The sequence below is a fragment of the Neolamprologus multifasciatus genome, chromosome 22 (assembly GCF_963576455.1).
Source record: "Neolamprologus multifasciatus chromosome 22, fNeoMul1.2, whole genome shotgun sequence".
In the NCBI taxonomy this organism is placed as follows: Eukaryota; Metazoa; Chordata; class Actinopteri; order Cichliformes; family Cichlidae; genus Neolamprologus; species Neolamprologus multifasciatus.
The window spans coordinates 15,978,417-16,003,376 of NC_140459.1; the positions used below are offsets into that span (position 1 = coordinate 15,978,417).

The window sequence follows — 24,960 nt, forward strand, 5'->3', positions numbered from 1 at the left end:
CTAAAAGAATTTACTAATGATGTAGATAAGACAAGCATCAGTGTGGCATTCATTGATGAAGTTTAAAACGGGAAATATATGCGAGAGAGTGATTGAGGGAGCGAGCGTGAGCTTATCAAATTAACCAATCTGCCACACTGTGACTCAAATGAAAATCACAACAGGATGCCGGTGCTTAGAGCACCAAAGCCTCGGCTCTGTACGCTGTTCAGCGAAACTAAACTGGACGCTTTTGTGTGATTCAGTGTGGAAACCATGATGGTTACGAACTGTGAGAATGGTATTGTTTGAAATATGGAAGTAACAAGTATACTGGACCAAAGCGTTGACTTATTATTGTGATTTTTTTCAGGTTGAAGTTCTTGAATAAATTACTTTGCTCTCATAAAAGTCTTTGCTGGTCTAAAGCAATTTCTCATCTGCTGCGAACCTCAAATTGAACCGATATAAAACTGATTACTTAGGCTTTCCTAGTTCAGTGAAATTTAGCCAATAAAAGGTCGTATTTATGGCCTTTGTTGCACTGTGCGTTTGGCCACATCATCAAAGGCTTTTTCTGAGTGTATATATTATAGTAGCACCAAACTAATCTAGAACGATAGTCATATTCAGCATTTCATATGTTAACTGATATTTAGAGCTTGTTAAACATCTCGCATGGCTCTTAAAGCCTGACATTGTCATTCCTCAAGTGGAAATCTTAGCGAGGAATAAATGAGTAAAAGCAGGTGCTGCTAATAAGAAAAAGTGCACCACAAAGCAATTATCGCGAGAAATGAAGCAAAATGATTTCAGCGGATGTCACGAAGGTGGAAATTTACCCCATCAGTAAACCAGATGATTGCATTAGTACAACCGCACAACCACAAAGTGACAAGCGCTCAGAGCCAACAATCACCTTCTGCACCGACTGAGGTGGATTCATCATGTGGTTGTACGGTTTACAACTGAGTACAAATAGTGTGTGCAGGTGCACACATTTGTAAGGATGGTGAGTGTAACTTCATGATGTTTATGTATGCGTTAAAAATCTCTCATGGTGAAAACAAGCTCTTGATATGAAAAGAAATGACAACTTTAGCACCATTTGTTTTTCACAGCGTAAACTTATTCATCTTATATCTATTCTTTTATCTTTTTCTGTGGTGATTCTCTGCATAGGAGTCAGCAAAACTGAACTTTGAACCTCGTTACACGACGACCACGGTGATTCTCCCAGTTTTACAGTATCCCCCGTCTGTGGCAGCATCACCCTTTAAGCATAAGGGAAAAAAATGTTGAAATATATGGCTCAAGCTTTCCTGCAGAAATTAATTATGTAACCTATTGTAGCATACCTCCAAAGTTCACGGTGCATGAAAAACTTAATATGCATGGCCTTCACCTTTACAGGCTCATAAAACTGTAGAGTTGTGCTTAATTTTTTTTTTTTACTTATTTTACAGTGTGACAGAAATAATTTATTAAGACCGGCATATGATAATAACACTCTGCTTGGGAGAGATGTTAAAAAGTTGCGTTTGATGTCCACTCGCACAGCCACAGAAAGGTCAATAATATTTTTTAATACGCCTCTAATGATATTCATGTTCTTAGTCATCACCTTTAAATTAGATTTTGTGAGGAGCAATGGAATTAATTCCACCGTCTAAAAAAAATCTGAAGTTATGTGCGTCTGTGTAAAATACATTGCCATTATCAAGATATAACTGTCTGAGTAGACATATATATATATATATATATATATATGTGTGTATATATATATATATATATATGTATATGTGTATATATATATATATATGTATATGTATATATATATGTATATATATGTATATGTATATGTATATATATATATATATATATGTATATATATGTATATGTATATGTATATATATATATATATTAGGGGTGCAACGATACACAAAATTCACGGTTCGGTTCGGTTCGATACTTTGGTGTCACGGTTCGATATTTTTTCGATACAAAAAAATGTTCATGCCTTTTTAATTTGTCATTTATTAAAATTATAAATATATATTTTAACTCAAAAGTACAGTTTTTAAATTTAATGTTGCTGAAATAACAAAGTAATAAAAAAAATATATCTGATCGAGAAATCACTCATCTTTGGAAAAGAGAGTTTATTACAGAGAAATGGCTCTTTCCAAAATAAAAGCTATACTATACGCTTCTTCTGGGCTATATTCTCAGCAGCATATTAAACATATCAGGTCCCCATAAGGAGAATCATGTGCTAACGGCTGTCTAAATGACTCGGGTAAAGTTTGTAGCATGCGTGCTTGTTGTTTTTTGTCTGCTTCCACTTGTCTTTGCACTAGGATGATGTCGGAGTAAATGTGCAGTCATATTCGTTGTGTTCCCACTAGTGCTGTCAGCGTTAATCTCGTTGAAATGACGTTAACGCCACAACACGGCAAATCTCCGTTAACGAGCTACCGCGGATCGCCCCATGCGTGGGGCTGGACGGCCAACACGTTAACGAGCTATCTGCGCTAACACACTAGTTCCCACCAATGTAATTGTGTGGCACATCCGACATACTGTCTTACTTTTGTCCATGACGCGCTTACCTTCAGGGTCATACGTCACATGAAAACCAAAATAGTTCCATACGCCAGATCTGAATTAGGGTGGGGGAGTTTCAATTTGCCATGTTGCAAGGAGAGCTTAACTTCTGTCTCGCTAGCTTGCCCTGCGCTCAGTGAATCTGCGTTCGACTACTCCGCCTAGGCTGCACTGTCGAGCGCAGATCCACTGAACGCTCAACACAGACAGCACCGTCAGAAGGAAAGTTGATAAAATAAATTAAAAATGTTGTATTGTTCGATACATATGCGTACCGAACCGAAAGCACTGTATCGAACGGTTCAATATCGATACGAGTATCGTTGCACCCCTAATATATATATATATATATATGGATAGATAGATAAAGGCTTATGGGTTAAAAAAGACTGCATGCACTTTTGTGTTAGAGAGAGTTTGATTTCGCTCAGCCCTGCAGTTCTTTTTCTCAGTTGGAGTGAAATGTAGCAAAAACAGTATAACACAATGTGTAAAGGCAAAACTCTTTATTTATCAAGTGGCTCTCTGGCACATCAAGTATTGTATTTAATACTCTGTAGTACTTTACTGTCACTCTGGATGTGTATGCTGTTGCTGTTTGACCTACATCTCAGCTGTGATGTTTGTGTGAAAATGAAAAAAGGTAAAAATGCCACTTTTAAACGCTCCCTCACGCATGTATCACAGACTGGACTCATCAAGTCAGGGTTGTGCGTGTTCTCCGACCAGGGCAGGTCTGGCGGCCCTGCCTACTACTTGATTAGGCCACTCTGACAACCCAGCAGCCTGGTAAGGTCAAGCCCTACAGAGTGTCAGAGAGGTGGGATGATGATGTATCTCTCTGATGTCTCCGTTTTTACCCTCTTGACTTTGTTGTTTTTCTCTTTACTCTTTTTGCCCATCTGTTGGGGACGCGTCTCCCATCAGAGCTGGACATCTAGAATGTTAACCGTCTGCGTGCCTGCAACAGAGCATTGCTTTGTATCGTCTGCAAGGAACAAACCGAAAAGAGACTTGGTGGATTCTCCGCCTGCTTCACCCTACTACACCTGTTGGTTTGTCTGACACACAATAGTTCTTGTAGCATTTTTTTTCATGTTTCAGAGGCTGGTTGTACAAAAACAAAGTAGTCACTTAACTGTTGCTATGTGGTTAATGTCTTACTAGATGTCTCACGTGTTTCATGTGAAAATAGAGATATGATTTTTCACATATCTTGGACAGACTTTTCTTTGCATATTGTCAAAAAATGTTTTAGCAAAATGTTAAAATAACCTAATTGCATTTTTTCTAACATGTGACATCCTTTGTATTAGTTTTATACCAGAGAAAACTGGGTCTACACATGGTAATGAAAGGCTGTTTGGGATGCTAGCCCAGTGGTTGGGCTTGCAAAGGTATGTTGTCTCTTTTCATTCACGTTATTTATTCACTGAATTAGAAACAGGCTGCGTTTTTAGAATTTAAACAATATAATTATATGAATATATACATGTAGGTCTATAATTTAATGGTCAAGGACACAGTTCAAATCTCACTCACCTCCACACAGCAGACCAAATACTGTGTCACGTAAGCGTTAGTGTTGGATTGTTGCTTACCCCCAAATGACAGATGTGTAATCCACAATCGGAAAGAGATTTTTTTGATTTTCACAGGGTAGAGAATTATAATTTTGATTGTTATATTTAATTTTTTATTGAATAGACTGGATACTGAATAGACTGAATACAGCAGCGCAAAGATTTTCGTCTTTAAATGCAAGGTTTGACGCTTGGACACTGCTAGCATAATGGACAGGTTTTTGACGGGGTGCCCACACAAACGCAAAGCAGGAGATGAAGCATAGCTGAATATGTTTCCAAACTAACTTCATTCTAAGCCAAAGACTAGAAAATATGGTGAAGCAAATCTTCCCTTTGGCTTCACCTGCACAAGTGCCAAGGTAGGTCTCCCTGCAGAATTGGTTTTCCCTGTGTCAGGAGCAGCGCTGGGCTGTTCAAATCACAGACAAACAGTATCCCACATTCTTGATTTTTAGTTCACAAACACTTGTTGTAATGACTAACTACTCCTGACATGTTGGAGATGTTAGCTCTTTATACAGTAAAGTTACAGTGGGATACAAATAATATCAGGCTGATCCTGCCACGATTTGTACCCCCTGTCTAAATCATGGACAAACAGTATCCCACAGCTGTTTATGTTTTTAAACCCATTTTGCACAGAGAGGCATTTTTTAAGAAATGTATTGATAGCAATTTTGAATATTATTACACAGGAAAAAAACAACTACACGTAAAATAATTACACCGTGACGTCTCTGCCTTTCTAAATAGTAACTGAGTGCGTGTAAAACCTGAAGATAGAGACAAAATACTGTCACTGTTAATCTGAATATCTGCCATTCTGCAATTCATCTCATGTAAACAACAACGTGGTGCACAGCGTGACGTGAATAAAGGCACATACCTTTGACGTTGCGTGCGTTTACGTGTGGACGAAACAGCTGCGTTTTCAAAAACACCCGAGTAGGTGCGGACGTAGCGTAAAAGAGTTAGTAGATTATTTTCTTACTACCTGTAAATTATGGCAGATTACTTGTATTTACTTATTTACTTAATTGTTTACAAAATGTTTGAGGCGTAAAATAAACCGCAATGGAGCAAAATATGGGTGTGTGTGGTTGGAGGATGTGTTTGGGCCTAGCAAAAAAAGTTTGGGAACCACTGCATTATGCCATGCACAGGCTTAGTACTTTACATGCCCACAGGATGTTCACACCGTGTATGTATGAACTTACATGAACTGCATTTTATCCCCAAAACAAAGAGGTGTTCTTTTCTCCCGGGTGACTGCAAGCGGTTTGTAGGTGACAACAGCTGCTGTGATCCAGATGTTTCGCCCTAAGCCATTCATCCTACACGCTGCTTCTTCTGTAGGAGCGTCTCTTCCTGTTAGAATGTAAGCGGGCGTTTCACCTGCTAATTTTGCTGATGGCGCTAGTTGAGCAAGTGGTTGGGGGATTGGCTATTGTCAGTGTGACCTCAGCAATAGTTTGCATCATATCTGAAAGCAAATGGGTGTAAATCACTAAATAAGAATTCAAACTGCATCTCAACATATCCACACGCCTCAGATATTCAGTGAGTAAGGATACAAAAGGATGCCGCTGTGCCAGATTTCTCTCGTTTCCCCTCTTGGTTTTGGTTTGCGCCTTTGCGTCAGCGTCTCCATATGAACAGTGAGAGAGGGTAGAAGTTTGTGCTGTGTGTGTGTAGCAGCAGGTGTATATGTGGGGAGCCGTGCATGGGTGTGTGTGACTGTGCTCAGGTGGCAGATACCCTCGGTAAATCATTTCAAATCCATTTATTCAGAAGCCTGTGTGCAGACGACACCTGCACAACGCTGCCAAAGATGTGCCACAATGTCAGCCACTCCGTTTGCAGCTCTGACCCCACCGGCTGGCGTGTGCATGAATGTGCACGTGTTTGTGTGTATGCATGCTATGTGCTGTGTCTAGTAGTATTCAGTGTTTGTCTATTTATGTTAGGGTAGGTGACTCTGTCAAATGTGTCTTATTCTAAAAGAGAGAGGGAGAAAGGAAAAGCAGCAGGGGAAGACTTTCTGAGTGGTTGTGTTATTGCTGTGTTGCTTTCAATGACTGCCGCCTTATATCTAGCATCAATCCCGAGGATAAGTAGTTAATTTAATTACTTTAATGAACAAACTGATGCTAAAAAGGAGGAAGCTTTGGTTCCTAAATAGCAAATTAATTTTTAAAAAACGCCAGAGATCAAATTAATGTTATTTTTAGCTCGGATTTATACATCTTTTTTTTTTGATATGACAGCTGTCTTAATCTGTGTTCAAAATGAGTTCGTTTGCGTGTGTCGTTTGCACGGTGACAGTCAGTTGTGACAGTTGTAAAGTGTTCTTGAAAAAGTGCCCGACGTGGACACTCAAGGCAGCCAGACGAAAGATTTGCGGGCTGTGATGTCTGTGTGTCAAATTACTTATCTCGCTAAGCATATGCTGGCACTTCAGAATCATATACTTCAAACCGGGATCCTTCAAAAGCATCAAAACGGACTGTCTTATTCAACACATCAGTCATGTAGCCAACAGCAAAATGAGCGAGATGTCATTTGCACTCGACAAAAAAAAAGAAAAAGAAAGCTTCCGGAGACATTTTAAAGACGCTCTCGATGACTGTTTCAATTTGGAAAGAGCGGTAATGATATCGTCTCAGCTGCCTTTTGTGCTTTTTTTTTTTTTTCTGAAGATACAAGTCCACGACAAAGACTACTTAGATGTGCACTTCAGCTAAAGCTTTGTCAATTATTAATCTGAGTCCGGAAGACAATTAGTAAATCACTGCAGCACCCATTATCCAGCTGTTGCCCTAGATTTCAGGATTTTGTTGGGGTTTTTTGAAGAGTGAGGCAATCTCAGGGTCAATTTAGCCTGCCGCTAATGACAAAACACGAAATAATGATCCATGCTTTCAAACTTTGCACACACTTTGTGCCAATAACAAAGTCGTCTTTTGTTTTGAAAGTCTGAAATAAAATTATACAAACAATAATGACCCTCCTGCTAGATTATAAAAAGGAAAAACAACAAAAATGTCTTTGCCAAATGCTACTGTAGCGATCCCCCTCCTTACACCTCAGCTCTCACAGCGCACCGGTCCTTGAGCCCGGTGCAAATATCTCACTTGGTTTGTACTGTTCCAAGTGTTGCAGAGGGCTAAACTATTTCATACTGCGTTAATTGGCCAGTGTCATTCCTGACGTTTGAATAAACAGAGAAAAAGAGGGAAAGCTGAGACAAATGGTGGCTAATTAAAGTGGTGTGTGTGTGTGTGTGTGTGTGTGTGTGTGAGAGAGAGAGAGAGAGAAAGAGAGAGTGTATTACAGAGTGAGAAACCAGCTGACAAAAAAAAAAAAGGAGTGACGAAACACCCCGTCTGACAAAAGCAACTACTTTTTTTGTGATGGAAACTTAAGATGAATAGGGTAAAAAAAAAAAAGAAATCATTCTGCTTTCTTTGAAATCCTCTGCCTCTCTAATTGGGTTTTATTTAACGCTGACTGAGGGAGAAAGGAAAGTAATGATTTGCCACGTATTAAGAACAGGCGATTTTTAAGCCTTTGGCTGGAAGTATTTTTGAGAATTGTCATTAAAGAAAACAGAAAAACGTGTATAGTAGAGCCATCTCTCTTCTCCTGACCCTCGCCGCTGCAAGCAATCTGATAAAACTCCCAGGAAAACTAATCTTAAAGAAGAGAGAAGAAAAATAAAGAGAAAGTAGGAAGTAGGTAGAGAAATGTTTGAACTCCCACCCAAGGGGGGACTCTTGTTTTCAGAGGTAGTGGGTTGGTCCACCACATCATCCCCTGGGGGAATTCTCCTCCTCACCATTTCTCTGCTACTCTACAGTAGCCTCAGCTTATGTTACAGTCCCTCTCCATCTCTCCTTGTCTGTGTCTGAAAGGGGTGTGGGTGCGCACATATATACAAACCCTCAAACACTCGCCCAGCCCCCCCATCTCGCTTTTCTCACATTTGACCACTTGTCAGTTGATGTTTATGGGCCATTGTTTGCAGTGCTGATGATCATTGTCACCAGTTGATTCCATTACACGTTGCTCTCTGATGGATGGGGCCTACCCTGGCGTCCACTGATACGGGTGTCCTTGACCACCGGGGCAGACGCAATGAAGAAAGCAGGCATAGAAGAGGAGACTTGATCCTTTATTTTATTTTTTATTGTGTATCTCACGATCCGATTTTATGAGTGATTTCCAGGTGGGAGAAAACAATTCTATAAACATGTTTTATTAAATGATTTCAAAAACTGTGGGCAAAACACAAAACGTGACAAAGTTCAACGCTTTAATGGCTGATTGGTAAACATACCAAAGAGGAAATGGTTGAAAACACAGAGAAAATACAGAACAAATCACACATCAAAGCATTTTCTGATCTGATGACAGCCCTTTTCCTTTGGCAGTGGAGTAGCTGAGGTTTGGTTTACAGTTTGTACACAAAAACAACCTGGAATTCGGGGTTTGGGTTAAAACAAAAGAAAAAAAGAGCATGTAGTGAAACGGGAAAAGCACTGTTTTGGATTTGCATGAGTACTTCAGTAAGCATTCACAGACATTGTTATTTTAATCAGAAACACAAATGCTAATGGTAGAGAGCAAAGCCTTTGATTGTATTTGCAGTTTTTACAGTTTTAGGAAAAGATGGTGAAACGGATTGCCGCACACCTTTTCTATAACATAAACCAGGTTTATGCTTTGCTCAGAAAAGAAATATATTATTATATAATATATTAATGTATATATTTAATAAAGTTTGGGTCCATGCCAACATCACAGGATCCTGCTATTTGTCTTGGGAGACCTGCATACTGCATGCATGAAGTGCCAGTGCCAGCACGTACGACGTCACACCACACGAGCACATGTGAAACCAGTATACAGTATACTCCAGCACACAATGAGTCAAAGCACCAGTCAGTCAAGATCTTAGAACAGCTGTCCCCAACCCCCGGGCCACGGACCGGTACTGATCTGTGATTCGTTTGGTACCGGGCCGCGAGAGTTGAGGCTCGGGTGTGAAATTTATGGTTTTCAGGATTTTTATCAGTTTTTATCTTTATTTATTTATTGTTTTTATCATTAACTCAGTTTCCCTGGATCTTTTCCCGTTTTATGAATAAATCTTCTTTTTTTTGGTACCGGTACTGGTTTTATTTTTTTGTATTTATCCGCAACACCTTAGATGCCGGTCCGTGAAAATATTGTCGGACATAATCCAGTCCGTGGTGCAAAAAAGGAGGTTATACACAGAGGTTATACACACACAATACGGTAATATTATGTTGAAGCACAGTACGTATCACTCCGCGAGGCTCCTGCTTACGATAGCCGTAATGCTCCGACAATCCATCAAGCGGTGCGGCTTCGTGGCTTCCCATATGGAAAAGATATATATATATATATAAATCTTATCAAGTTTGTATCTGTCTTGTGTGAAACTTGTATGAAAAGCATACAAGAGTGAAAACAGATATAAGATCCCTTGAAAAATTATATACTGAAACTTGTATGTTTTGGATACTTACTAAAACAATATATGAAAGTAATGAGAAAGTGGCCACTTTCATGAGTGAATCATATAGGTTTTTACTGTTTCTTTTCCATATGGGTTAGCAAAGTCGTACTAAAACATTTTTGAGCGCCTTGTACCACATAAAATAGTTTCGAGGTCAGTAAACACAACCAGAATTCATACATAAGCAACATGGGATTATAAGCAGGGGTGCACATAAGTGGTCCGGAGGTACGCATTCGCTGTCAAAATAAAAGACTGGCACCAGAAAAGAAGTTGCAACGCGCTTCCGTACATATACAATATAAAAGGCACTGTTGTTGTCCGCTAGAGTGGGATTTTCACGGTATATTCTGCAACACATCTCTGTGCGTTCATCATTTGTTTGAAGCCAGCTCACGTCCTGCAACCACTTTTCCGAGAATACACGCTTCTTTTGTGGTTCGGACTCCTTCTGACATTTCTTTGGAGGTGGAGGAACACCAAAGTAATTGCTTAAAGGATTTTGCTTCTTCTACATCTTTAAGAGTTCTAAACAAATGTCTGTCCTCCTCCAGAAAATCTTATGTACGCAAATGCGCGTTGCACCTTCTTCGGTGCGCCTCTTTTATTTTGACAGGGAATATGCACCTGCAGACCACTTATGTGCACCCCTGATTATAAGGGGCACTGTTGATTTTCAGAAAAATCAAAGGATTGATTTTAACTGTGCCGTATTTTCCAAAAAACACGGTAATAACGACGGCCCGGTAGCATGCGCTACCAAAAATAGTGCTTTATTGTGTATCATACGGACGATAGCTAAACCAGTTCCACACCACTGAAGTTGCAGCATTTTTACAAACCAATCCTGGTTCATCCGTTTCATTCAACGATCCACTTTCGCCCTTCTCGTTCTCCGTCGCCGCCATGCTTTTTCCGCCATGTGCGTATGAAAACAAAGGCACCGTGCATGCGTGTTTTACCCATATTCTATCGTGATATTTCATTTTCTTACCGTTGCCCAACATTATACCGGTATTACAGTGAACGGTATGATATGGCCCAGCCCTAATAGCATCTCTGTTTGGGAATTTCTGCTTGAGTGGAAGACGCATGAACTGCATGGACATGAACAGCATTAAGGTTTTGCATGCAGAAAAATTGTATTCAATAATTTAATTGTATAAAAGACACATTGTATTTGTTTTCTTGGTGTGCATTTGTGGCATTTCCATTATTTTAGGGTTAAATGCACATTAAAGAGCTGGGTATGCTTAATGATACCCACTGGTTGTGCCTACAGTAGCTGCAGTTTTAAACAAGCAGTATATTTACACATATATCAGTGACTAATGCACGGCCACTGTACGTCACTGCAGAACAATATGGCTAGTCTGTGAATTGTCAGATTGCTAAGCCCAAGAAGCAAAATGTTGGCTCTTTTCCCAAGAATCCTTGCATCGCTTTAAACAAACTGCTTTCCTTGGCTTAATAAAGACTTAAACTGACATGAGTGATGGAAGAGACTGACATGCAATCGAGCTCACTTAATTGAGTTTGATGCTCCCTGATTATGACTTTAATTCATATAATTAAAAAAAAGTTCACATGTTAGTTGTAGTAATTTGTGTTGCTTTACTCTGGTCTTAATTACATTATCGAAGTGAGTGTAAACAAACTGTCTGTGGTCTGGCCTCTTGCGGTGCTCCAGTGTCACAAAATTATTAGAAAATTTCTCCGCCACCTCGCTGAATTAGCGCTCGCAACTCACCGAAACCGATGAGCCAGGAGCGACGCGATCGCTCAGGAGCCACACATCACCGGCTGACGACTGCAATCACTGATGGGAGAAGACGGGCTTGGATTCAACCAGGCTGCCGCCAGGATGTAGTGTCAGTGAGGGATTGGCCATGAAGGAGTGTTGATAGCTAAAACATTTACCGTGAATCCAGCTATAGTCATTTTTCACACGGGCGAGGCATCATTGATCAGGACGATATCTCGCGCAGGGGAAAGTGTAGTTAAAGGCACATGTTTAACAAGCTTCACCGGCATTTTCCAAAAACGGTCACAGAAAGACTTACCATTAATATTCCGAGCAAAGACAGAGCCCCTTTCCATTTCTCAGATCTGTCTTTTGTCGGAGCGCTTTTCTTATAAAACACCTTCCTCGTATCGGACGACGTTATCATGCGAGATTCTGCTCTTTGATGTAGAAATTAGCTCCGCTTTGAGTCCTAATGATTCTTATCTTTTACTATCATCCTGCCCGTGTCCCTTTAAGACAATGCCACTGTGCAATAAGAAGGAAAGCCCAAGCCTCCAATAACACTACCACTAATGGAATTGCAATATGCAAAGCTATGCTAATTTTATGCATACTGTCAACCTACATAGTGGCCGTTCTTCATCCGTTTCAAAAGATGCGACTGCAATTAGACGACAGCTGATTGAAATCATTTGCCTTTTTATGATTCCGTTACTTTTGAGAGCTGACAGTGTGTTGTACAATTCACTGACAGTATGTTTTCACCGCACGCACAGATTAACTGCTAATATTGACCCTGACGCAAACCAACGGGTTGTACATTTCAAACGAAATGCTCGCTATCGTGGCGTTTGCGTGCGGTGTGTCATTTACCGTAGTCCCTGATTACCTGATGATTTATGCTTTATATAAGGCTCGGGGAGCTTTCAAAGACACACGCGTACCATACCTTTACAGTGACTTAACATGTCTGAGACAGAGGAATTGAAATGATAGTTTAAGGGCTGCAGGGAAAAGAGAAGACTTATCAGTTAAGACTTGCTTTGTATGTAGGATATTTTTTCCCCTTCTCTCCTTGGAAGGCAGGGTGCAGTTGATGAATTCTTAAGCAGATCTTGCTGATAATTGTATTTCATAACTGTCACGCGGAGAGGGACTGTCCGCTGAGAAGCTATTTGTGTCACTGCATCTCTCTCTCGCTCTGTCTCTCCCCCTCTCTCTCTCTCTGCAGCCTCTTCAATAAAACTCAAATCACGACAGAGATTGTTAAGTCTACCTCCAAGATTATTAAATCCAAATGGAGAATTTATGGGTGACACTTCATAACAATTAATCTGAGATGCTTGATTAATAAAGTTCGCCCACCCCGGGCCCCCCCTCTCATTCTCTTCTTCTTCTACTTCTTCTTTCTCGCCCTCCCCATCACTAAAGTTGTCCTGTTTGAGTGGGATGGAGGAGGAGGGGAAGAGACGTACGGGTGGCAGGATGGTTGTCACGGACGACATGAGTGTCATTCTTTTTGATTAATGGAGCATTGTGACCCCGCCCCTAACCCCCCACCACCACCAACACACACTCACACACGCCTCTTTCCCGAGCATGCCCACTCTCACCTCTGCTAAGGCCCCCCACACATCCACCTTCAATAACAGGTAAAAATAGATGTGGGCCAAGTTATGCTCTCCCATTTACTCCTTTGCAGAGATAGGAAGGACAGAAAGAGACAAAAACTACACAAAGGGCAGGAAGATGGAAAGAAGGATGGAAGTGAAAAGGACAAAAAAAAATTTAAAAAGATGGACCTGTTTAAAAAAAATCTGAGAGAAGGGGTGAAACGGTTAATAAATAAGGCTAAAAAGGAAAAAAGCAACAGAGGAGACAGAAAGACAGGATTTTTTGGAGAATGTCACCTACCTAACCTTGTCACCATGTTAAGTCAGCTGTGATTAATTAGTTGAATGAGACTGAGCAATTAGGTCAGGAGTTTGGGTGTGTATGAGTATGCGTGTGTGTGTGTGTTCATGCATAACTTTTATTTATTTATTTATATCAAGACCATTTTATTGCCAAACGACAGAATCTGGGAACAGAAACACTTTTTCTCCTTTATTTGCCTCCCTGACAGCCTGTTTCCACTGCTCACACGCTCCGCTTGAATCGCAGACACGTTTAAGTAGCGAAAGCGCATGTAGAATTTCAGGCACTTTCAAAAACACAACGTAGATGTTTTTGCATTAATAATCTTTGAGATTTGTACGTCTCCACGTGCAGGTTTGCCAAGATTTCAGGTTTTGCTGTAGATTTATTTACAGCTGGTGCTTTGTTTGCGATACATAAAACCGAGGCAAAAATCTCGATGCGCAAAGGTTCTGTGACGTATTACGGCTAAACTGTGGCCCCAGATTCGTTTAAACGAATGTGAGGATAAGAAAACCCTGGGACAAATCCTCGAACCAGTAAAGGCTTACAAAAGATCATATTTAACAATGATGGCTATATATTTTCCTTTTTGCAATTAAAGAGTCCCTCTGTGTAATTTAATGCTTCTTTTCAAGTGTCGGCTCCCCTGAGACTTGGCCTGTAGCTATGCCATCGCTCTTGGTGATTATCATTAATGAATGTCGGCGAGGACCATCCCTCAATGTGACTAGGGAGGAAACACAAGCCCTAATTAAAGGTTCCTATTCATAAATATATGCCTCAAACTACACAGATCGACCGGCGCTATGCACACAAGTCATGTTAATGTCAGAAAAGCACCTTTTTAAGAGCATTTTCTCCCTTAATGTACGACACACCAGCTGCGGTGACAGATTTTAGCAGCCGAAAGCCCCGCTGCGAGGGATGTGTGCAATATGAGATTCGCAGATTTAAATTCAAGAGTAAAAGGAAAAGATTAGGACGCCCTAATTTGACACACGAGAGGACCTGATGACAAAAAGGCTCGATTTCTATCTATCTATCTATCGTCTTACTGCCCGAGTTAGCATTAAGATGTAGTTCTTGCAGACTGCTTTAGGTTTTACCGCACGCGGTTGAAAGGAGCTCATTGTGCTCAGAAGTCAAAATATAAAAAGATTCATAAAACGAAATGTTATACAGGTTTACATGACGTCACTGGAGATGAAAGTGATCCCGACTGCTTGTGTACTCTCGCTGAAAATCATTTTAAATTGCTCTAAATGTGGACTGACGACTGCTCTCGTAAACCCAATTGGTTGCGTTGTCACACCAGTTTCCCAGACAAAGCTACTGGTAATTGTTATGTGAAGAAGATAATGTTAACACTGAGGATAATATTCCACATTCTGTCTGAATGTTCTTTTTTCTCCCCCCTCCCTAACTGACATTCGAAAACTCTTGTCGGAAAAAGAGCTGGGAGAGACAAACATTTGGCTGCTTCTCTTTCCTCCTTAATGGCTGAAAAATGCTAATTGGCGCACACGTGTCAAGGAAAACAAAAGGCAAGGGAGGAGGAGAGGGAAGGAATGTGCGTGTCAGAGAGGCTGGTATTTTGAAACGTGAAATATGTCACTTTATTCAGCCAAGTTGGGACGGATTTTTAGCAAGGTTGTTTGAGGAAGCGGGAAATCTCGTCGTTTACACCGTTTGCCTGAGTAACGTTTGACCCGTGGTGGTGTGTAGTGTTTAAATAGTTTTTTTTCCTTTTTTTGGGCGGGGGGATCTACCATATTGCATCCTGATGCTCTGCATTTACTTTGCTCATACTTTGTTTCCGCCACAGCTAATGTAAACAAGCTGAAGCGGCTCAGTTCAGGTTCTGCGTGCTGTAAAATAACACCTCGAATCCCTCCGAGACTCCAATCCTTTAATAAACTTGCATCTGTCACCGCTGCACCGCACTTCACCACGTTCTTCGTCCAAACTGACAGAATCCCAAAAAAAAGCCCAGGTGGGGATTACAAACCTTTAATTGCATTGTCAAAACTACAGCAACACATTTTTTTAAACTCTTCACTTTAAACAAGTCATGGAAAAAGTAAATCTCTATATCAAAAATATAAAAAAAAAAAAAACCCTCTCCTTCACTCCATACTCACACTTGGCATTTTAATTATGCAGTCTTATCTGATAGATGTGGAGATATATCTCGTGTCAAAGTTAGAGCCTGTTCTTTATTAATTTTTTATTATATATTCTTATATTCGGGCTGTCAATGATTGTCGGGAATCTGATAGGACCCTTCATTGATTGAAGATTATTCGAGATTATGAGGAGAGGTATTATCATAAGCCGTGAGCTTTCAACATTCGAAATCTTAACTTATTTGAACGATTCTAAAAGCAAAGATTACACCCTATTTCAGTCCACTATAAATGCGTTTATGAGTCCAGCAGTGTGCCCTGCAGACGGTAACAACACCCCCAACAGCAAGTCTGCGGTGCACTTATCATACTTGTATGCCAGCAGAGCCCAAACCTTTTGACATCAGAGGTCTTTGGCTGCAAAAAGCTTGAACGGTTAGCCACAGGCCAAAAATATGCAACGCCGCATTAATTATTTATAAATATTAAGAGGAAGGCATTAAATTCATGCTTTTTTCCAGCAGGATTTTTTTTTCCAATAATCTTCGCTATTAGCATGATTACATAAAATAGATCCTTAAACTGAAATGATAAGCATAGATTTTTCAGAATAAAAGCACAAATGGATGCCTTCAAGGGTAACAGATATGTTTCTAAAATGTGAATAAAGCAATCCTGCAGATTATGTTAGTCTCAAAACCATTTTAGTATTAATAATTTATCCGCTGATATACATTTATAGTTCTGGTGTGTTAACTATCATTTAGCTTATTATTAAACTAACTGTTGGTGTGGTCCATTGTGTAATTCATCAAATGGGAAAAAATTACAACAATTCCTTCTTAACGTACTAAAGACATTTACATTTTTTTTTATCTCTCAGATATATAAAAGTTATACATTTTGTATAAAAGTTTCCCATTTAAAACAAAAATCAAACAAACTGTAAATTAAAGTGGTAGAATTAACAGAACGTCACAGTTTGCGTAGCCTCAATACAAACTGACACTGCCCACACTCCCCAAAGTAAAATGTAAACAAACCGTGTGTGGCCTAAACACGTATTTTTATTTATTTATTTTATTTAGATTTTTTCCCCCCAACAATGCTCTCTAAGATGCTGACTACGATGACGAAGATGACAACAAATGGAGCACGAGAGTTGAAATAGTACTGAAGGAAAAAATAAAAGAGGAAGAAACTAAAAAAGGATAAGTGGAAGACAATGGATGGATGAATGGATGTTTACTGTGTTGTGTGTTTGAGTGCCAAGTACGAGGGTACTGTGCACAAATTTGATCAAAATGTGAAAGCACAAACCTCGAGGCGTAAGTGGATTTATTCACTTTTTTAACAACTTTAGATTCTACAAAAGTTTATTAGACGGCGTCCAAAACTAGGTCTAAATAGTAACAGAGCCCTGCTGTTGAGCTCTCTTATCATTAGTATAAACTGAATTTAAAAATGATCATTACACTACCTGGAAACAGTAAACAAATACACATATAATTTCCTACTTTTTCCTCAGTGTTCTTTATGTATACGCCAGTCCGGCATATAATTCACAGATTACTTATGACTGCAGCTAGAGCAACAACACAGTCGTTATTAAAAGTAACAGCATTTGCTCGGCAAAATAATTGCGTTTGGCATTATTTGGTCATCTGAGACTATCGGTGTTTTCAAAGTGCCTCACCTGATTTGACAACCCGCAGGACTTGTTTGCATTGTGATCCGCTAGACTGTATAAACAGCTTTGCTTTGCATCATCATGTCAGACCTAGAAAGAGGAAAAGGAAGGAGACAAAAGGAAGCAAAAACTATGTAGATATACACAGAGGCTGCATGAATGTTCTCACAGCTCTGAGAGGCTATCTCCATGCAGAAAACGCGTGACATGTCATCGTGCTGTCAGTGAGCGGTAGTTAAGTGGAGGAAGGTGCTTTGTGTGTACAAGTTGGGGGTGGGAGGCGGGAAACAACTGTTTCTGTGTTTGGCAATTCTCGTTCGCACACATGGACACGAGTGGCTGAATCACAGTTAGAGGATCTACTATAGCGAGCAGTTTGGATCACAATCTCCAAATCGCAAGACACCGACTTTCACTTGTACACCTAACACCCTATATGTTAGGTGAGAGGTTACACGGAGAAGGACATTTATTAAAACGTGTGTGTGTGTGTGTGTGTGTGTGTGTGTGTGTGTGTGTGTGTGTGTGTGTGTGTGTGTGTGTTTCAACAGGCTGTTGAAATTCAGTTCCAAGGTCACTAACGTATACGCGTCCTCTAACAAGATGAGGGAATAAGAGAAAAAGATGGGATAAGAAACAATACTGCAGCGTCTCAGTGCATGTGCAGGGATGTTTTAAGTGCTGAGATGGCTCTCTGCCCTTTTCCCTGAACCACACGTCCCCACCCCGGCCTCAGATCAGCTCTTGCATGGCCGTCTCCTCTCTAAGCCTTTTGCTGCCCCTCCGCAAAATTCTTACAGATGCAAAAGATCAAAAGTTAATGTCAATTAATCTATATAAAAAAATCTATATAAAAAAAAACAAAAACTATTACATTCTTTCTATTTAATATTTCAACATTATTGACTCAATTCAGATTAGATTTCCGTGACTTCTTTGTAGCATTTTAAAGTTCAGCATATATCTGAAAGTGTAAAACTAATCAAACTTTTTTTTCATTATACTGGTATTGATGCTTATTAGTGTTTTTTAGCAGTGAATTAGTTTGTGGCGGTGGCTATGCAGCCAAACTGGCTCTATATTACTGCATTAATAGCTTCATCACAAAACACAGCAATGCAGCATAAACATATATAAGAATAAGCAAAGGTAAGATGTTTACTAGTTAGTTAATGGCAACAATCAGAATTATTATAATGAGGATAACATATACTACAAAACAATAGATATTAAATCGTTACATTTGTTTTCCAGTAAATGTGTGTTCACGTTCAAAAATGTAGGAAATGAAACCTACTAATCAGTCTAAATAAACGGAAATGTGTGTGTGTGTATTTATATTCCACAGCTGTGTTAGCTTTATATGAGAAGCACCATAAGATGGAGAAACGCAGCTCTCCTGTCTGTCCGCAGACTCTGAGATGGAAATATTAGTGACGTAAGTCTGTTCCATCAATCAGCAGCCAGGCAGGGACAGACAGATGTTGGGGCGGTACTTGGTATTTCTTTTACCATATAATAAGCCACCTCAGACGTGTTCCCTGCGCAGATTAGGAGTTCTGCAGACAGATAGGAGGCTTGCTCCAAAATAAACTCGTCAGTCGAGAAGCAGAAAACTTCTCTGCTGTTCGTGATCCATACTTACTACCCGGTCACTGTGAAAACGCCAAATTACCTGAAGGATAAATTAGGAAACTCACCCGGAATTAGTCAAAGCGGGAGTGGAACGGCTGGGAGATTTGTTTTGGCTTTTTTTTTAAATCCAGTTTCTTCCTTGATCCGGTCCAAACCCTCTGCTTTACAGCCTGAACTGAAGCCGGTGTAGTTGGATGAATAATAAGTCCGACGCCTGGCTGCAGACGGAGCGCACACAGTCTGTGCCAGATTTCATGGCATCCAAGTTATGCTGTGATTATCACCGCACCCTCTATCGGGCTCAGTGTAAAGCAAATTTCAGACTTTTCCCCCTCTCCTTCACCGTGCTCCTCGGCGCTTGCCGCATCAGTCGGCTATACCATGATGCCTCATTAGAAATAACACTAGCCGAGATTGTGTGCTCTTTATAAACACTTTATGGTGGATAATAGTTAGGATGGAGTGTAGGCTATTAATGGAGCCTCTTGCGGATTCAGAGCCCCTCCCCTTCCCTCACCAGAAGCCCCACTTTAAAAAGGTGTAACGAATCGATCTTCAACCTTCTTTGTCCCCCTAAAGAGGTCACCAAAAATATCCACATTTTTTGGTTTTGTTTTTGCAAAACTTTGAGAACAAAAACTGACAAAGGAAATGCTGCAGCAGCATCTTATCTAGCTGAAAACTCAAGTGCAAACATATTTTTTTCCTGTTCTCCAAGTAAAACGTTGAAAGAAATTTATATTCTTATACATTATTAGAAAAAAACCCTCCAGATTCCAAGCTGTTTGTAGTTGAATTATTGTGTGTTTGATGCTTGAAGTTGCAAATCCAACAGTTAGCCTGGCCTGGCAAATATCTTCTTTATTATGTAGGATCAATAACATCTGCCTGGTGCTTCAAAAAATAATCAACAAATGTATTTTCTGTAGGTAAAAGATGTGCCCCGAGTCCTCATTTCACTTAAAACTTTATTTGGCTGTACGTTTGTGTAGCAGTGACTGTTACATCAAATATCTCTCTCACACAAACATACACACACACACACTTTTCTTACTTTTCCGGGCACCTCTCATTTCTATTGTCTGGAAACAAGGTTGCACATCGCCTCCTCGTGTGTCCAGGAACAGGACGCACCTTTCTTGGGGACAGCAAGCCGTTGAAATGAAAGCCGTCCCAGTGAACAATTAACAGCCGCAGATTGACAGGTGGGCTCTGACTGTCAGGGTGACGCTTGTGGAGGGGTGGAGTAAAGGAGAGGCCGGAAAGGCAGCTGGATGTGTCTGTCTATCAGTGGGAGCTGTCGGAACGCACCACGCATCACCAATGTGCGCACATTTCACTGCGGAGAAATATCCGGGGACGCTCCTCCTTGCGCCTTTAAAATAAATAATAACAATAAATAAAATAATCAGGGAATAATAACAGCTGAGACCCGGAATCTGCTCGCTTTTTTCCCGCTTTCTATCTTTTTTTTCTGTGATGACTTTGTGACAAATTCGTCAAGTGTCCGTGTTGACAGTCGGGCGGTAAGCGTATGTGAGTAGCCTGTTTCTTTATCCAGTGGGTGCTTTCAGGGAGATGGGATGTGAGTTGATTGCTCCGGGGTTTCCACACGCTCACACTTGACTGATTGACATACACCCAGCCCGCCTAACGTGTCACTCTTTCCTCTCCTTTTTTCTCCCCTCCTGATTTCCTCCTGTAGCTGGAGGAGACCGGAGCTGTGGCACCTGGACGGAGGGAGAGATCACAGTTTTGGACTCATCTTCACCGCGGAGTGTGAGTTAATACGCACGAGCCGGATCTCCGTTTTCTTCACTCTTGCTGTTTACCGGGGGATGAAATTGTCCAGCCAGCGGGGCGAACGTATTTTTGATGGAAACGAGGCGACGGGCTTCAGGCAGCTCTCCCATATAATCCCTGCCCGACAGACTGAGATCCGCACGGAGCTTTCTGCTAGTTTTCAGCACGCCAGCCTGCGATGAGTTCTTCTGGCAGAAGTTAAAGGACGAGCCCCCATTTTTTCCTTTTGATTTTCTTTCTCTTTTCTTCTCTAAACGATCCGCATCGTTTTCCTCGTCGGACAGCCCGATAATAACAACGACCAAAATAAATCTCAGAAACATTTCTTCAGCATCCTCCCCAGCCGAAGAGCCCAATGAACCGCTGCTGGCTCTGATTTCGTCGCCTTGCGCCGGTTTCCTCTCCAGCTCGTCCGCTATTTTGATCTCTGCATGAAAAGTCCAGCGGAAAGTCTCGCAGCAGCATGCCGAGGAGAAAGCAGCAAGCACCGCGGCGGTCAGCAGGTAAGCCCCGGCTCTGCAACCGAACACTCCCACCCCCCCACATCAGAAAGGCTCCAGCACGCACACTTCGCTCCCTCCCCGGGTAGGATACAAAGCCAGGGATCAGCACAGATGTGTCTACCCCGGACAAGTTCACGCAGTAGCTCCAAAGGCCTGATGCAGGACACGATATAAGCGCTCAAAGACCAGACGTCCGTGGCTTGTAGCTCAGAGTGAAACAAAACAAATGTGAAGTTTAATCTGCGCAGTTTTCAACACTCAACCCAAAATAAAGTTTATTTAAATAACCTAGAGCGTAATCTCCGATCTCTATTGGGAACGGTAGCGTGTCCTTAGTTTAAGCAGCCATTATTCAGTGCCAACTTTTCCCGTTAGAAGCAAATGCGCTGAGCTGCACTTTAGTTTCAAGCTTTAAATCTGATCCTCCACTAGGTTGCCAGCATCCAAGTTCTCCAAACAAAAGCTCATCTTATCTCATTTTTACAGGCTTACGTGCTTGATGCGTTAGAGTCAGAAAAAAAAAAAAAAACAAGAAAGAAAAGAAAAAGAAAGAAAGAGAGGGGAAAGGGAAAGTAGCGTATTTTCAGCTTGTGTTCCGCTCTGGGATTGCCATCCTTGATTTGATGCTTGATTGATCGCCTGTCATGCGACTGCCTTTGATCTATTCATTCCTGATAAACATCAGTAAATCATTCACCATAGAGACACGCATGCGCCCGGCAGCTGGACTCCCTCAAAGGATAACTTTTTGGCCCCCGCAGAGGAGCAAAGAAAAGACAAATTGAAAGAAAAGTTCTCAAGCGGGATAAATACTTTGCGTTTAATACCCCAAGGGGGAGGGAACAAGGGAGGAGGGGTGCTGGGGCGTAGCAAGATCACAGGGTGAACTCCTATGGTCACTTCAGACCTGACCTCTGTGTTCATCCTGCAGAAACAGGAAATGCTGTTTAACTTGAGTGCATCTGATATTACGCATGGATAGAAAAGTGAGGAGAAGTTGTTCTGGAAGTCATTAGAGGAATCTGATTGATTCAGTGTGATATAAAAATGCAAGTTTAGTATAATCAAACTAACAATTACTAATTAACTTTTCCAGTTTTGGCAGGCTGTTAGCTTCCTAAATATGAGATGGAAAACTGTAATCGCACTCTATAAACATAGCTTAATGTAATTTAGAGGAAGGTGTACTGTGACGTGTCAAAAGTCCTGTTTTCATTTGAGAAAAGGGAAAGATCAGTGAAGTAAATTCCACTTTAACAGCCTGACTTTTGACAGTCCGGCCTACGTGTTGTCATTAAGTTGACCAGACGTGAGCTGCTCTGCGAGAGAGTCGCATGTTTGCCTGATTCCATTTGATGTCCCTGCGACAGACGGCTGTGATTGACATGCATTTCCAAATGACGGGGGAAAGAGGAGCCTTTGAAGTTCATGCAGTAATGACCAAAGCCGAATAAAACAGCTGTAGAATGTTAAGCAGGCAGTGGAAATGTGAGGTTAAGCAGACTTAATCAAGGTTGTGACGGGAAGACTTTGAACTCGGTGGGGCTGTAATTTCTAATTGACGCGAGGCTTTAGTGATGATAGAGAGAAATGTGTTTGAAGAACAAGCCTGCATGGTGAAAATGAATAGTGGCGGTTTATATACCTCTGCCACAGCTTTGCTAGCGAAAACCCCCCATAGGAGAGCAGAAAACATGGGGGGGTATGTTTTGTTTTTTTCCAGACTCTTCTGGTCATTTGGCTGAGCTCTGAAGTGGCCCCATTCCTGCTCAGCTTTTGAATATTGATTCAATTGTCTGCTTTTTCTGACAGACACATACATCACAGGCAGTAATGGTCAATCCTAACTTGGCGGGCTTTGTCTCGACATTATTTCCAGTACTTGACATACGGTCAATCCAAAAACTTTTAACACCTCCGCTGATGTGCGTGTGCCTGCGTGAGACTGTTTCCTCAGTAAAACGGTGTACACACCTATAAACACAGGCTGTTTTTATAATGCATTACCAGATATTTCCACAACCCAGATTTGTCACTTTGGAGTTGCACTGAAACAAAATGTTGCATATGCTCCTCAAAGAGAGAGAGAGAGAGAGCGGGAGACAGGGTTTCAATAGCTCTTTGTATGCCATTTCAAATGGGCTCTGTTTCATCAGTCACAGTGATGATTTTAGACCCTGTAATGGCGCTGTACCCTATCTAGTTTATGACCAGTGACAATACATCAGTGTTCTTTCATTTGGAACCGCATTACTGCATCTGTTAGTTTTGGCAGTTGAGTTCAGTGCAGAGCAATTTGAGCAGTAGAGACTTTTGCTGCAGTCATTTGTCGTCATTTTCATTCTTTCTTTCTTTTTCCCTTTTCTTTTTTCCGTCTCCCTTCACCAAAGTGCAGCTATGTACATGCATTCCTCGAGTAATTAATGGAAGCTAAACAATGCAGCGATGTGAAGTAACAATAATCAAGGATGAGAATAAACAAGTGTGGTGAGAGATTGATTTGTAAAAATAAACCACACTAAAAGAGCAACCTGTGTGTGTTTTTTTTTTTTATCTCTATACGAACAGTTTGCTGACTGAGCCCATGCTAGCTTAAGGTAAAACAGCTGCAAAGAGTGCATGTGTTGCCATTGTGCCAGTGTTGCCTTAATTTAAGTGCAATTAAAGTCGGGCCTGAAACCATTACCCAACAATTTAAACGTCACCAGCGAGTTTAGTTGCTTATCAAACAAGAAAAATATCCAAGACTGACCGGATCTTGACTCTTGTTTATCACAGGAAATCCAACATCTTTGGGTTTTGCCTCGTTTGGTCGCATTTTCCTTTGTATTTTTGGACATGCGGATTAACCGATGAGTCGAGATGGTTAGCTAAACCATAAAAGGTTTAAAAGCACACAATCAATGCTACAGACTCTGACATTAACTTGAGCTCGTGCCACTTTTTAAAGAAAAGGACCTCTTAGACTGTTCAGTAGCAAGGTCGTCTTCAAAAATGACAGCACGTCCTATATACTAGACCAAGCTAACCAGTGTTTAGTTTAATTAGCAGATAGGCGATACTTTATATAACATTTACAGAGCCATAGCCATAACTCCAGATTTGCCTCGATGCAGAGGTCACAGGTTTGATTGCTGCTTGAAAATTAATGGTATTGCCGCATGTCTCATCCTGCTTCTAGTTTGCCAACCGCGATATCTTAAATCAAACACTGTCACTCTAAGTAATGAATCTGTCAACTAATCATTCAACACGTGAGCGTGATTACAGTGTGACACCGTGTTAAATGTATTCCTCGGGATTTAAAAAGGTCTAGCTTCGAAAAAAAGAAAAAATAAGGACGAAAGGATCGTCTTGATTACGTACCCCGCACCACGCTCACTTTTACTGGCTGAAGTAAAAGAGAAAGAGGAAGAGGGAGCACACTGTGAAGTGACCAATCCACTGTGAGCTGAGCAGGATGCAGCTCCATAAATGTCTATATACTCACGCGTGCCCTGTTTTCAGTTCCTGTTCGCTGTTAAAAGCCCAAGTTTCGAAATATTTGATCCTGATCCTGATCCTGATCTCCTCTGACAGCCGAGCGATCAGTTCCTGTGCTGACAGAATTAGTGCAGGTCACGATGAGAGAGAAAGATGCTGCTGCGCTGTTAAACATGGCTGCGTGGCCCTTTCAGAAGACAGTAATTGGTTTTCCTTTCCTGCTCTCCTGATAAATTTGTAAGGTAACTGAGTAGGTTTGACTGACTAATTAGAAGTTTAGCACTCTAAACATAAATCACTCAGGTTATAATCACAGACTGTGAATGCTGTTCTTTT

At 40.9% G+C, this 24,960-nt stretch overlaps 1 protein-coding gene and 1 long non-coding RNA gene across 2 annotated transcripts in view; one reads left to right on the top strand and one right to left on the bottom strand.

Annotated features, from left to right (window-relative positions):
* The window catches only part of LOC146493198 (teashirt homolog 1-like), a 76,068-nt gene that overhangs the window by 26,434 nt on the left and 24,674 nt on the right, over positions 1-24,960 (top strand). Inside the window, exon 2 of the mRNA XM_085148460.1 lies at positions 20,541-21,141. Within this exon, the coding sequence (XP_085004586.1) occupies positions 21,102-21,141 (40 nt within the window). The 5' untranslated portion in view covers positions 20,541-21,101. The remainder of the gene's footprint in view (positions 1-20,540; positions 21,142-24,960) is intronic.
* Positions 1,882-19,547, bottom strand: LOC146493199 (uncharacterized). The gene is made up of 2 exons (XR_014871921.1): positions 18,901-19,547; positions 1,882-17,290 (listed from the first exon to the last, which is right to left on the bottom strand). It is a non-coding gene; the product is annotated as an uncharacterized LOC146493199 (long non-coding RNA).